Source organism: Henckelia pumila, chromosome 2 (assembly GCF_033568475.1).
Source record: "Henckelia pumila isolate YLH828 chromosome 2, ASM3356847v2, whole genome shotgun sequence".
Taxonomy (NCBI): domain Eukaryota; kingdom Viridiplantae; phylum Streptophyta; class Magnoliopsida; order Lamiales; family Gesneriaceae; genus Henckelia; species Henckelia pumila.
This window is the reverse complement of record NC_133121.1, coordinates 33,333,156-33,347,365: the sequence shown is the minus strand read 5'-3', so window position 1 is coordinate 33,347,365 and position 14,210 is coordinate 33,333,156. Positions and strand designations below refer to the sequence as shown.

Genomic DNA, 14,210 nt, shown 5'->3' with positions numbered 1-14,210 from the left:
AGTTAACTAGACACAAGCGTTCTAAATTAACCCTTATCAATGAATTAACCCAATACAAACGATTAGATTTAAATCCACGATAGCATGCAAACTAGTGAAACTGACGAATCTAGACAACACATACACAAGCGGATGCATTTAATCTAGTCAAGAGATGTTCCTACAATTTAATAAATTCACAAGAGGAAAATATCAATCGTAGTTGCTGCAAATTAGTTGATTCAAACAATTACGGATTTGAATTATAATTTAGCAGTAGATTGTATAGCGAAATCCTAGGGTGATCAATCCAAAAATCTCACATACAAGCATGAAATAAATCAGAACAACTTTTTATACTTAATAATAATTAAACACTGAAAATTCGAATCTCACAAACAAACAAAATCAAGGGCTTGTCTTCCTCAACCAAGTTCTAGAAACTAGCCACAACGATTCATGAAAAACGAAAGAAAAATCAAAAGAAGAGAAGAAATCTTAAGAAAATATGAAATAAAAACCTAGCCGCCAAGGAATACTTGGTGTTCTATCTCCCAAAAGTCTGATAATAATCTTAACAAAACTGAATAAAGACTTAATAATAGAATATAGTCCTAAATAAAAGAGTTTCCAAAAATAAAAATTCCCTCCCGAACAGCCTGCCTCGCTCGATCCGTAAAGTTTGACGGATCGAGCAAAAAATTCTCTGTCTCCGAAATCCACTTTTCTTCTTCTGGCCGCTCGATCGGTTGAAGTTGGCGGATCGAGTGGCCAAACTTCTGTCTTCAATTCTTCCTTTCTTCAACTTCCTCGCTCGATCGGTAGACTTTGACGGATCGAGCTATGAAAGTTCTGTCTAAATGTTTTAAAAACGCCACTTCCTACAAAATAAACAGGGAAACATGTAATGAAGACACGATAAATAAAATACGAACAAAATACTAAATTAAAACACACAAATTCATGCAAAACAACAACAGAATGATGTTAAGATATGCAACACAAACACAACTATAGTATAGGCTCAACGTGATAATGCATGCAACATAATAATCGTGACATAATAAATGCACAAGTCATGCCATATAAACCATGCAAACATAGAACATATATACTCAACCAAGGTATCTCGGATAGTACGTCCGTACCTAAGAATAATCAATCTAGCGATACTAGCCCTCTTGTCCAAGCCTATAAAGAGACGTTCACCGTATCACTAAACGACTACTAAAATCTTTAACCAGACTAATAGCTACTCATTAAAGCTAAATAGAGTCTAGCGATATACCTACGTCCGTAGTCAGCTCTTTGATGGCGATGACCTCAAAACTTAGGCACAACTCCGTTAAGATCCCGATAGTGCCTCGCTATCTACTGGCCTCCAAAAAGACGCCAAAAACCCACTAGAAATGAGCCAAAAAAGAGATGGAAGAGGGGGAAATGAGCAAGGAAGAATGAGCTCTCGGCCCCTATATATAGACAATGATCGGAATGTCCGATCCGTAGTTCGGAGCTTTCGAACGCATTTTGGAACTACTGATCATCCTTTCGAACTCCCTCTACCGAACATGTGTCTTTGATTGGACAACACAATGCTTCCGACATAGTTCGGATCTACCAAACTCTAGTTTGGAACTTCCGAACTCTATCAAATCCAATCACCCAATCAAAACCCATATCATGTCTGACTGACACAAGATCAGAGCTTCCGAACTGCTCGGTACTCCCGATCACCAACTCTAGCTTCAGAACTGTCCAAACACTTGAAACCCTCGCAACTATTTTTTATCGTTTTGAATCCGATTTTCAACTCCTTAAACCCAATTGAGAATCTCTTAATGATGTTTAGACAATAGATTAACTTATTTAGAGCCGGGCTACTTCGCCTACTCAAAGTTTAGAAGTATTCAAATTTTTAGTTGATCTTTAATGACTTTTGAATGTCGTTAAAGTATAAACTTCAAAGCATATGTACAATAATAAAATGTCAAAAATTATCTTTGATTGAAACCAAAAATTTGGATGAGATTCTAATTTCATTCCCCAAACATTTTTTTTCCTTCTCCTCCTTCAAATCATAGTTTTATGTATCTGTTTAGCCCAAAACTAGAATTATTTCTTGGCCCAAATATATTAATGCACCGGCCTAATTTCCGTAAAATATGTAGTCTAGTTGTTGCGGCCCATAAAAAATATGGAAGTTCAAGCTTGGTGAAATTCTAGGCCCAATGTAATTCAAAATTGAGACTAAGTCAAAATATCAGGGCTTAGTGGGAGAGAGATATGGCCCATGAATAAAGAAAGTGGAGTAATGGGGAGTTTCTCACAATGGAAAACAAAATAGACGGCAGAAGCATGGAAGAAGATAGAAAAAAAACAATCAATCAAATTCAAGCTCCAAAAGCTCTCAATTTTCATCAAATATTCACTATAAGAAAAATGCCTAAAGACAACGCTTTTTCCGCGTTGTTAATGTCTCCAAAAAAGCGTTGTCGTAGCCAGCGTTGTAAAAGACCACACTCAAAGACAACACGGAAAAAGCATTGTCTTTTCTGGAAAAGACAACGCTTAAAATGCGTTGTCGTATCTAAAAACTTCAACGCTTTTTAAGCGTTGTCTTTTATAAAAAGCGTTGTCGTTTCTGGAAAAGACAACGCTTTTTAAGCGTCGTTGTATCTGGAAAAGACAACGCTTCAAAAAAGCGTTGTCTTTTCTGGTAAAGACAACACTTTTAAAAAGCGTTGTCTTTGTTCAAATAAAAAAAAAAAAAATTAATTCACAAATTTTCAATATTATAAATCACTCAAAATTCAAAAATTTGTAGAATAAAATTTAATATAGAGTCTTCCAATATTATAAATCATTCAAATAAAAAAATAATCAAATTCTAAATTAATGAACGCTAGGAAAAAACTATGCATTAATCTCGAAAAAATTTGATTCCTTCCTCCAACACATGTTAGCATCCCGAGCTTTCATAAAAACCGCAACAATCTCTTTTCTTTTAATTTTTATCTTCATACTGTAAATTATAAAAAATAAAAACAAACAAACATAAAACAAATATGAATAGATCAAAATGAAAAATAAAATTTAAAATAAATACCGACTTTGTACATGTTTTTAAATATTCAACATGTCCTAGCAGAAGTTGAAGAGAGAATGTCACAGGTTTTTGAATTAAGGTAACTGTTAAAATATTAAACTATCGTTCTGCTTCCTCCTATAAGCTCAAATCTTCTAAGACAAGTGATATTTAACATTGAACTAAGCCAGAAGTTCAAGAGTTCAAAACTCCTAGTGCCCAACTCTATTACTTCATTAATGTGATTTTAGATGCTTATTTTTTTAAAATATATTTCATTAAACTTGACAACATGGATATGTACACCCTGGATATTAATTTCAGATATATATCCACACAATTTGTCTTACACATAAGGGGATGTGATAAGTATATACTAATTACAGGAATAATTAATAATGACTCGATATCAACATTAGAAACTAGTAGCAATAGATCGAGCTGCTTGCATTTAGGGATGTAAACGAGCCGAGCCGAGCCGAGATTTTGAATGTTCAAGCTCGGTTCATTTATAAACGAGCCGAGCCCGATCTTATTTAACGAATATATTCATGGCTCACGAGCTTATTCGAGCTTTTATCGAGCCTAAACGAGCTTAATATATTTAAACTATAATATTCATTAAATTAATTAAAAATTAAATTATATATTTGAAAACATTATAATATTATTATTAAAATTTGTAATTTTATTCTAATAAATTAATTTTTATAAATTTTGCTATATTTTTCATAAGTAAAGTGTAAATTTATAAATTAAATATCAATACTATTATTTTTTCGTCTAAGAGATGACTTACGAGCTTGTTAACGAGCCTGTTAACGAGCATGTTCACGAGCTAACGAGCCGAATATTGTAAAGCTCGAGCTTGGTTCGTTTGCCTTAACGAGCCTCATTAAATGAGTTCGAACGAGCTTTTAACGAGCCAAGACCCGAACAGTTCGCAAACTGTTCGTCTCATTACATCCCTACTTGCATTCTTGTTTGTTAACATTCTTGGCATGAATTCATGAGCCCTTGGCACCCAAGAATTCATGAATATTGCATAAAAATGAAAATTTAATAATCAAGAAATCGACATACCTTGTTAAGAAGGTAACGGTACACAAACCATTCGGTGTATCCAAGACTAACCAACTCCAGGAGCTTTGGAAGCTATAATCGAGTTTTCATAGAAAAAATAATGCATAGTGTACAAGAGAATAGGAGAAGAGAACCTAACAAAACAAAATTTTAAAAAAGGACAAAAAAAAGGTACATACACAAATATTATGGATCTACAATTCATATATATATATATATAAAATCAAAGCCTCTTGATGTCATAATATTACTTAGTTGAAAGCCAATGAAGCATAGAAAATAAGAGTACAGAACTGAATAAATAAATGGATGAGTAGAAATCAACTCCACAAATCATCATTAGTTTGTATTTAATAATTAATTATATTTTCCCAAATAGATATAAAACTCTAAATGTACCTGTAGCTCATCCTAATGTAGTGAAGTTTGAGAACTGGACAATGCCCATAGGTGATCACATTGAATAGATCGGGGGTAGGATTCGAATGTCACCACTTTCAGTCCATTAAATCTCCCTGCATGTCATATGATTTTCCACGTTCTGGTAACTGAATAATATTGTTGTTTTGTCTTACCATCCAAGAAATCAGCAAGCATCCAAGGAATTGCAGGCATATTTTATTTGTGGTGGGTGTGCTAGTGAAGTGGTGATTTTTGAAAGAGTACATAAGGAATAAACATTGTTAAATTTCACTAAGACAGGCATAGCTCAAATTATGACGAGTAAATAAACAAGAAAAAATTTGTGTATTTAATGGAAAAGCATATTCTCCTTATCTTTATGCAATGCTAAAAGTTGTTCCTCCAATCATCAAAGATTAAAAAAATAACTTAGTTTAGAATATTCAGTTCTAGTTCCTAAAAAAAACCAAGCGAACCTTTCAGTATCCCAAAACTCGAAACATGTAGGTCCCAGCAAGAAAAAATTATACAAATTGATATTGCACATCAACACCATATACAAGCTTTGACCGATGGAATGAATCTTGAGAAAGTTGCTTCTGCAGCGGCAAGAATAATGCCCATCCATGGTACTTAAGTCCTCCTAAAAAATTTATTTTGATATGCATGTATATGTGTTATCTGTAAAAGGTAAATGTACCTAAGAGAAAAACTGAGAATTTGAGGATTATGGGTTCAAATCTCTCTCCAGACTGACTAGCTATCCAATGAACCCCAACTCCTAGTGCTCCTGTCAAACAAGTTCCAATTGCTCTATTCACACATTTGCATAATAATGCACCTGCATTAACACATACTAGTGTGATTACTCATAAGTATCACAACAACAAAAAACACTATTGTTTCAATGTGACATCATATTTCATACATAATATATATATAATACACACGAATCTACGATTTCTTACTCTTCGAAGGATGAAGTTACAAAGATCAAATGGAACTGAAATACCACACAAAAACTTTCAAAATTCACACCACTTGACCCGCGATGGGTGTGTGCAAATACGAATATTTTCCCATCAAGTCTGCAGCATTGATGAGCATGGATGATGCACTGTCATGGTTCGAATCCCATGGCAATAAATTCACCACAGAATATGATCTTGAAGCAATAAACAAAATAAATAATATACATATCTAAAAATATTCCAAGAACCAAAAACGCACAACGGAGATCCCATACCATTAAGAGTTTGCCATCTAGATCTCTGCGCAACAACCAACGCCGCCGAAGAGCAAAGCATGATAACCGAAAAAAAGCAAGCAACTGGCCGTAGCACCTACATTTCTGTCAATGAACCTTCCAGTTACCACAGCTCACCGGAGCTTCCAGACATCTCCAACTGCAAAAATCGAAACAGCGACGAAGCAAATCTGTGGATTCTACCTCCGAGAATGTCTTAAAATTTTGAGAAAGAGCAGATGAGAAATAAAAGAACAAAAAAATCTAAGAATTTTGGCCTAAATCGTGACTCAAATCGCAAGGCAATAGCTTGACATCAAAGTCAAATATGGATAATCATGGGAAAAATGAAAATGGTAAAATAAAATCACCGAACAAGACCCATTTCTCTGCAGCAGATTGTGCCTTCTTTCTCCCGGTGCGCTGGTGGTGATGCAGAGTTTGGAGTCCGCAGTAACAGAGTAGTCAATGGAGGCGCGTATCTTCGTGCGTGGAAGAAAAGCAGCGGCGTGCTGGAGGTTGAGCATCCCACCGCGAAAGCTTGTCTTTTTTGGCGTCGAAGAGGGTAAGCTCATCAGCGAGATCTCGCGGTAGCATTGCGGCTGGGAGGAAGAATGAGGCTATAGGTTGGTTTTAGGGTTAATTGGGGGTTAGCCACAACGCTAGTTAAAAGCGTAGTTTTAATTATTTAAAAAACCCCAACACTTTTTAAAAAGTGTTGTTGTATATAACAAAAAGACGCTCATAGACAACACTTTTCAAAAAGCGTGGTTGTATATAGATAAAAAAAATGCTCATCGACAACGCTTTTCAAAAAGCGTTGTCTTTATTAAATTTAAAAAAAATATAGACAACGCTTTTCACTAAAAGCGTTGTCTATTTAAAAACAACTATGCTTTTTGTAAAAAGTGTTGTTTATAACCTTTTTTCTTGTAGTGATTTTTGCACATTTTGAAGCTTCATATTCCTCGTATATTTTTCCAGAATTCCAGTACAATGTTTTTAGCTAAAATTTCGTAGACCGTAGTTCCTCGAACATCCCTGCACTATATTTTTCTATTTTACGGCAAACATTTGTCATTTTCAAGTTTTTAGTAACAAGGTTAAAGTTTCAATTGCTATTAATAATTGTTCTTCATAATTTCTTGTGTTTTTTGGTGTTTAATCGGTGGAATTGAGCCTAAAGACGAAACTGGGACTCACCTTTTGCTTGGTTTAGAAGTTAGATTTTTATTTTTCATTGTTATTATCATTTTGACGAGCACGTGCTTGACATGCATGCAACAATCCCCACTCGCCAATTTCTGTTCACAAACTTAATTTTGGCACGTCCAGTGAGACCATGCCGCCGAAGAACCGCGGGAATACTAGTTTGTCGTCATAAGATGACAAATCTGGAGATTTTGTTCCTCATGTTGATTCTTCTGAGAATACTGTTCAGTAGATGGTTGAGCGTATTGAAAAGAACAAGCAAACTGATGAAGGGGGATCTAGTTCCATTCCAAAGATCTTGGTGGTTCCTTCTGAACACTTTGATTCTATGGTCTCAAAGAAGTTTGAAGATATGGATCTTATGGTTGTTAGTACCATGGAACGCATGGAGGATGCACATGAACTAATGATCTCCGCCATTAGTTATATGAGAGGAGAGATGAGCAGAATCAAGACCAATGGAGAATATGTGTCAAATATCACTGAAAAGACTCAGGAGCTTACAGTTAATGTTGGGAAATTAAGTTTTGGTGTTTAAAATTATATTATGTAGCTCAACTGATCTACGAAAGACTAAACTGATCTAGCAGAAACTAAAGCTAAAGGCACTAAACCGATTTGTGGAAACTAAATCGAAGCGCTAAACTACCTCGCACTAAACTGTCTCGCTTGGCACTTCAACTACAAGAGGACAAGTCAACTAGCCGGAGTCGCTAAATTGGCTTCACTAGTTTATCCTCGCTAAACTGACTCCATTATTTTAGCCTTACCAGTTCACTATCATACCGCTTTTGGATAAGATCTTCCATACTCTGACACATCTTGCAGAAGGTAGTGCCGTGATGCAAAGGGAAATGTCGATTTCAAAATTTTTTCTTGAAGATGACAAATACAACGTGAATAATTCGAAATTCTATCTGAAGATCCAATTTGAATTTATGACCGTTAACATCCAAGGGTATAAATAGGAATCATGATCGATCAAAGAAGCTCTCTCGCGCATTGGAATTTTTGATTACATTGCTTATTCAAAATCTCAAAGTTTGAGTATCGATCAAAGAACTCAAAGCACAAACACCTAAGTGTTATTCTGATCATTGAAGGATCAATCTTGTGCAAAGTAAATCGAGTTGTAATCATCTTTGTTTCTATCATTCTAGGACTGAAACTGCGTTGTAATACTAGGAGTTCTTGTTTAGGCAGTGTCTAAGTCCTAAACCGGATCGGAGTTTTGAAAATTGCTTGTAAAATTCAAAGTATTCTAGTGATATCCTTCCAAGGTGGAAGAAGGGGTGACGTAGGAGTATTTGAAATCTCCGAACATCCATAAACATCTGCTTGTGTCTTTTTCAGTTTACCTATTCTCTTTGCCTTGCATAAACTGGTTTATAGTAAGTGTTAAAATCTGTAATTTGACATATTTCCGTACATACATTGTTTTTCAAATTACATTAGACAACAAGATAAACTTAGAATTCCATCACTAAATCGATCGAATTCAATCCCATCTCACTAAACCTTTTTGAGTGTATTCATCCTCCCTCTACACTCTAAACCGATCCTAACAAGTGGTATCAGAGAAGGTTTTTTTATCTTGACTTTGAACATCTTACGAAAATGTCTTCATTCAGCAAGATTCCCATGTTCTCCAAAGAGGACTTTGACGATTGGAATATTCGCATGAAAGCTCATCTGTCAGCTTTAGATGATGATATGTGGTTTGTCATTACTGATGGACCTCTCACAATCACCAAGGTAAACAATGTTGTGGATATTTCCAGTGGTGGGCCACAATATATCGAAAAGCCAAGAATTTAGTGGACTGCTGAGGATAAGAAGAAGCGAATCTTGACAATGTTGCAAAAGATATCTTGTACAAGACCTTGGACAAGAATACTTTCAGTAATATCAAGATGTGCAAAACAGGAAAAGAAATTTGGGAAAAACTGATTTAACTTTGTGAAGGAAATGAGCAGACGAAAGAGAACAAACTATCTGTTGCCACCCAAAAGTTTGACAACATCAAGATGAACTCAATGACAGAGTTTGATGAGAGAGTCAGTAGCATTGTGATTGAACTCAATGCTTTGGGAAAAACATATCCCAACAGGGAAGTTATCTTAAAAGTTATTCGAGGCCTTCCCAAAGAATGGGATGTGAAAACAATGGTTATGACGGAATCAAAGGATTTGAATAAGTAGGAACTACATGACTTATTTGCTGATCTAAAGGCCTATGAGTTTGAGTTAAAAACTCGAGAAGAGGATCAGTCTACCTCTCATCTGACCAAGGCCTTAACTACAGTCAAAATAGAATCACCTACTCAACTAGAGAAAACTGCATAATAGCTAAGCAGTGATGCTATGTCATTGTTCGTAAAGAAGTTTGGAAAGTTTATTAGAAGAAATCAGGAAGAATAATACAGAAGAAAATTTCAAAAGAAAGATGCAACTGAAGAACCAAGAGGTTGCTTCAACTATGGAAAGACAAGACACTTTATAGCTGACTGTCCTAAACCGAAAAAAGATGAGAAAAGCTCAACAGAAAAAGGAAAGAAGAAATTTGAAAGAAGGAGAAGCTCAAGATATGTTAAATACACTTCGAGAAAGAATTATGAAGCACTGGTTGCAGCGAATAACAAAGCCAAATGGGCAGAGACTGATAGTGAATCAGAAGAATCCAACTATTCATCCAGCTCCAGTGAGGATGATGAAGAAGTGAAGTGTTTAATGGCCAATGACCATGAGCAAGCATCCACAAGTCACCAGGTATTTGACTTTAGCTCTGAAGAATTCACTAGAGAAGAACTCGTCACAGCACTTCATGTAATGGCCAATGATTACCATAAATTGTCCATAGCATTTGATGACGTCAAAGCAAAGCACGAGGATCTGCAAAACACCTCAACTGTTTTGGGAGCAATCAGTTGAGAAAAATAATTTTGAAGTAGAGGTTGCCAAGCTTAAGACTGAAAATGGGCAACTTAGGATTGATTTCTTGAATCTTACAAAGGAAAATCAGAAACTGAATGACCTAGTAAGTTCATGGAATAGATCATCACGTATGCTGACAAAGATGCATGGTTTACAAAAACCCTTAAATGGCAAAAGTGGTTTAGGGTATGGTAAAATAGATGACATCAATGAATCCAGTACTCTACCCAAACTGAATATGTGCAAAGGGAAGTTATAAACTTTCTACGAGCAGTTATGGAAAATGAACATGATAAACCCATCCTTATGACTTGGAAGTCAATAGAGCAGATGAATAGGAAGAGATTTGGTATCGGTTTCAATCCTCAAGAAAATAAGGTTGAAACTTCTAAAAGTCCAGAACTGACTAATACATCTCAACCGAATCCTATGAGAGGAAATCGGAATCAACAATCAACGTCCTGTTCAAAAGCGGTATCGGCAACTCAAAGATCTTGGGAAGGGAAAACAACATATGGTATCACAAGCACAACACACTCCACAACCTAGGGCACATAATTTAGTACGAACATATAGGAACACTGAAACTGGTAAATTGGTCAGAGTATTCCAGGTTTGGGTTCCTAAAGGATTAATCCCTCGTGGACCCAAATAGATGTGGGTACCAAAATTATTCAACTATGTGAATGCAGGTAACATGTACTAAAGAAAGATTGGATGAATCATGGTACTTGGACAGTGGATGTTCAAGACACATGACTGGAAATGCAAGACTGCTATCCGAACTTATCAAAAGCAGTGGTCCAACTATCACATTTGGTGATAATTCACAGGGTAAGATCATGGGTAAGGATAAGATTATCCACGGAAATATAATCGTCAAGGGTATCTTACTAGTTGAGAACTTGAAATACAACTTGATCAGCATTAGTCAACTGTGTGACTATGAATACTCTATTGAATTTCAAAAACACTCATGTCTTGTTAAAAATGTTTCTGGTGATATTATCTTAACAGGAAACAGGTGTGGAAATACATATAAAGTATGCTGGAATGATCTGTCCAGCAAACCAGTTTGCCTCGTAGCTTCCAATTCCAAACGCAACTGGTTGTGACACAAGAGGTTAAATCACCTTAACTTCAAGGATATTTCCAGTCTGAGTAATCTTGAGCTAGTAACAGGACTGCCTAAAATCGATTTTTGTAAAGACAAAGTTTGCTCATCTTGTCAGTTTGCGAAGCATGTTAGGTCATCTTTTAAAAACACGGGTTATACTTCATCTTCCCAATGCCTGGAACTATTACATATGGATCAGTTTGGTCCTATACCAGTAACAAGTTTAGGGGGAATGAGATATACTCTTGTCATCATTGATGACTACTCTCGTTTCACCTGGGTCATTTTTTTAAAATCCAAGGACCAAACTGCTTCTCAACTGATCAAGATTTTTAAAAGACTTTTCACAGAAAAATAAAATAAGATTGACAGAATCAGGAGTGACAGGGGAACTGAATTTGTCAATCAAACTTTGTCCTCATTTTTAGAGCATTATAGAATCAAACATGAATTCTCGATAGCCAGAACACCACAACAAAATGGTGTTGCAGAAAGAAGAAATCAAACTCTAAAAGAAGCTGCAAGAACCATGTTAGCTGAGTCCAAAGTGTCTCAAAAATTTTAGGCAGAGGCTGTGAACACTGCTTGCCATACTCAGAACAAATCGATGATATGTAATAAATTTTTGAAAACTCCATATAAGATTTGGAATGGTAAACAGCCAAATGTGTCTTATTTCAAGATCTTTGGATGCAAATGTTTCATTCACAACAACGGTAAAAATCATCTGACTGTATTTGATGCAAAGTCAGATGAAGGCATATTCCTTGGATATTCCTCGATTAGTAAAGCTTATAGAGTCTTCAACAAAAGAACCTTGAATGTTGAAGAATCTATCCATATTATATTTGATGAGGATATGTCAACTGAAATCTCAACTAATGTTAATCAAATCTCAGATCTCTTTCAGGAAGTACAGCTGGAAAATGATAGTGAAGATGACTCCTCAATGGACATCAGAACACTTCAAACTCTAGAACCTAAACTGATCGAACCAGCAGTTGAGGAAGTTCAAACTGAACAACCAGTTGACAATCAACAAACTCATCCAGTCGAGGAAGATGAAGGACATCAGTACGAAGATAAAGAAAACCATTCTCACAATGAGAACACAGAAGTTGGATGAGATGACATCAACAATCAAAATCCAGACGAATCTTTGTATCCTGAAAGTCATCTTGGACCCAATCTCAAATGGTCAAAGAAGCACTCACCAAATTTGGTGATAGGAAATCCTCTAGCACCTTTAAGAACTAGAGGACAAATGATCAACGAATTTCTTCACGCATCCTTCATACCAAAAATAGAGCCAAAGAAAATTGAAGATGCTTTAGCCGACAGTTGCTGGATAGAGGCTATGCAAGAAGAATTAAATCAGTTCACTAGAAACTCAATCTGGGATCTTGTTCCAAGACCATCCCACCAATCAGTCATCGGCACTCGATGGGTATTTCGAAACAAGTTAAATGAAGATGGAACTATTATAAGGAATAAATCACGATTAGTTGCCCAAGGACATACGCAAGAGGAAGGAATCGACTACGATGAAACTTATGCACCAGTAGCTAGACTGGAAGCAATAAGGATGTTCCTTGCCTATGCATCATTCAAAGACTTCAAAGTGTATCAAATGGATGTCAAAAGTTCCTTCCTAAATAGAAATCTTCAGGAAGAAGTCTTTGTTGAGCAACCAACTGGATTCATAAATCATCAGTTTCCAGACCATATTTTCCATCTCAATAAAGCTCTATATGGACTGAAACAGGCTCCTAGAGCTTGATATGATACTTTAACCAAGTTTCTTATTGAACATGAATTTCCCAAAGGCACGGTTGACAAAACTCTTTTTAAATTCACGAAAGGTGATCATACTTTACTTGTTCAAATTTATGTTGATGATATAATTTTTGGGTCAACTAACCCCAACCTGTGCAAGATATTCTCCAAGCTAATGCAGGAAAAAATTGAGATGAGCATGATGGGTGAACTAAACTTCTTTCTTGGTTTGCAAGTTCGACAAATAGAAAATGGGATATTCATAAGCCAAACCAAATACACAAAAGAACTTATCAAAAAGTTTGGAATGGAAAATTGTACATCTTCCACTACTCCATGAGCTCTTCACTTAAACTTGATAAAGATGAAGGGGGAATATCAGTTGATGCAACAATGTATCGAGGTCTCATATGGTCTCTTCTCTACTTAACTGTCAGTAGACCTGATATTGTATTTGCAGTTTGTCTGTGTGCCAGGTTCCAATCCAAAGCAATCACACCACATCACTGCCAAAAGGATATTGAAATACCTTAAAGGAACTCACATTGTTGGTTTGTGGTATGCTAAGGATAATTCCTTCAACCTAATTGGATACTCAGATGCAGACTACGCTGGATGTAAACTGGACAAAAAGATTACAAGTGGATCATGTCAATTTCTAGGCGATAGACTGATCTCCTGGTGTAGCAAAAAGCAAACTTCCATGGCCACCTCTACCATAGAAGCAGAGTATCTAGCTGCGGGAAGCTGTTGTGCTCAACAGCTCTGGATGCAACAACAGTTGAGAGATTATGGAATCGAAGCCAAAAAATCACCTATATTCTGTCATAACACCAATAAAATCGCCATCACTTTCAACCCTATACTTCACTCAAGGAACCACTTCCTGAGACTAAGTTTTCTTACTTTAGAAATATTTTAGGGCTTATTGAATTACCTTAGATCAGTTTTTTTTTACTTTTGATAGCAGTTTCCTTATCATCAATTTAAAAAAGGGTAAACTGGGAAATTTTTTTAACCCTAGACTGATTCGTTGAAACTCAATTTAGCAACTCTCAGGTGCTAAATTGAAACTAATATTTTTTAAAAAAACTATTGTTTGTGCTCTTCTTTTTACAGCATATTTTTAGGGAGAACTTATTTACTTACTTTGTTGTCTGTCTTTAAGCCGTTTTTTTTAAATAACACACGCAAAAGCATAAATGAAGCAAAAATTCAATACGTGAAGAAATAAAATTTTATTTAGTAGCGGTTGAGTACAATGTCTATCTCAAATTCAACTGCTGTTTTCCAATAATACAGATGCTCAGCTAGCCTGCTTTCATCGATTTCTTCAAAAGCATGAAGGAGTGACACCATCCTCAACTCCTTCTTCAG

The 14,210-nt window shown here is 35.8% G+C and overlaps 1 protein-coding gene across 1 annotated transcript; it reads left to right on the top strand.

The window, feature by feature from the left end:
- The first annotated feature begins 13,008 nt into the window (after window positions 1–13,008).
- On the top strand, window positions 13,009–13,755 carry LOC140877478 (secreted RxLR effector protein 161-like). Its single transcript, XM_073281014.1, has 2 exons — window positions 13,009–13,150; window positions 13,310–13,755. Exons 1-2 carry the CDS (start codon window positions 13,009–13,011, stop codon window positions 13,753–13,755), a joined length of 588 nt encoding a protein of 195 aa, XP_073137115.1.
- Window positions 13,756–14,210: the final 455 nt, after the last annotated feature.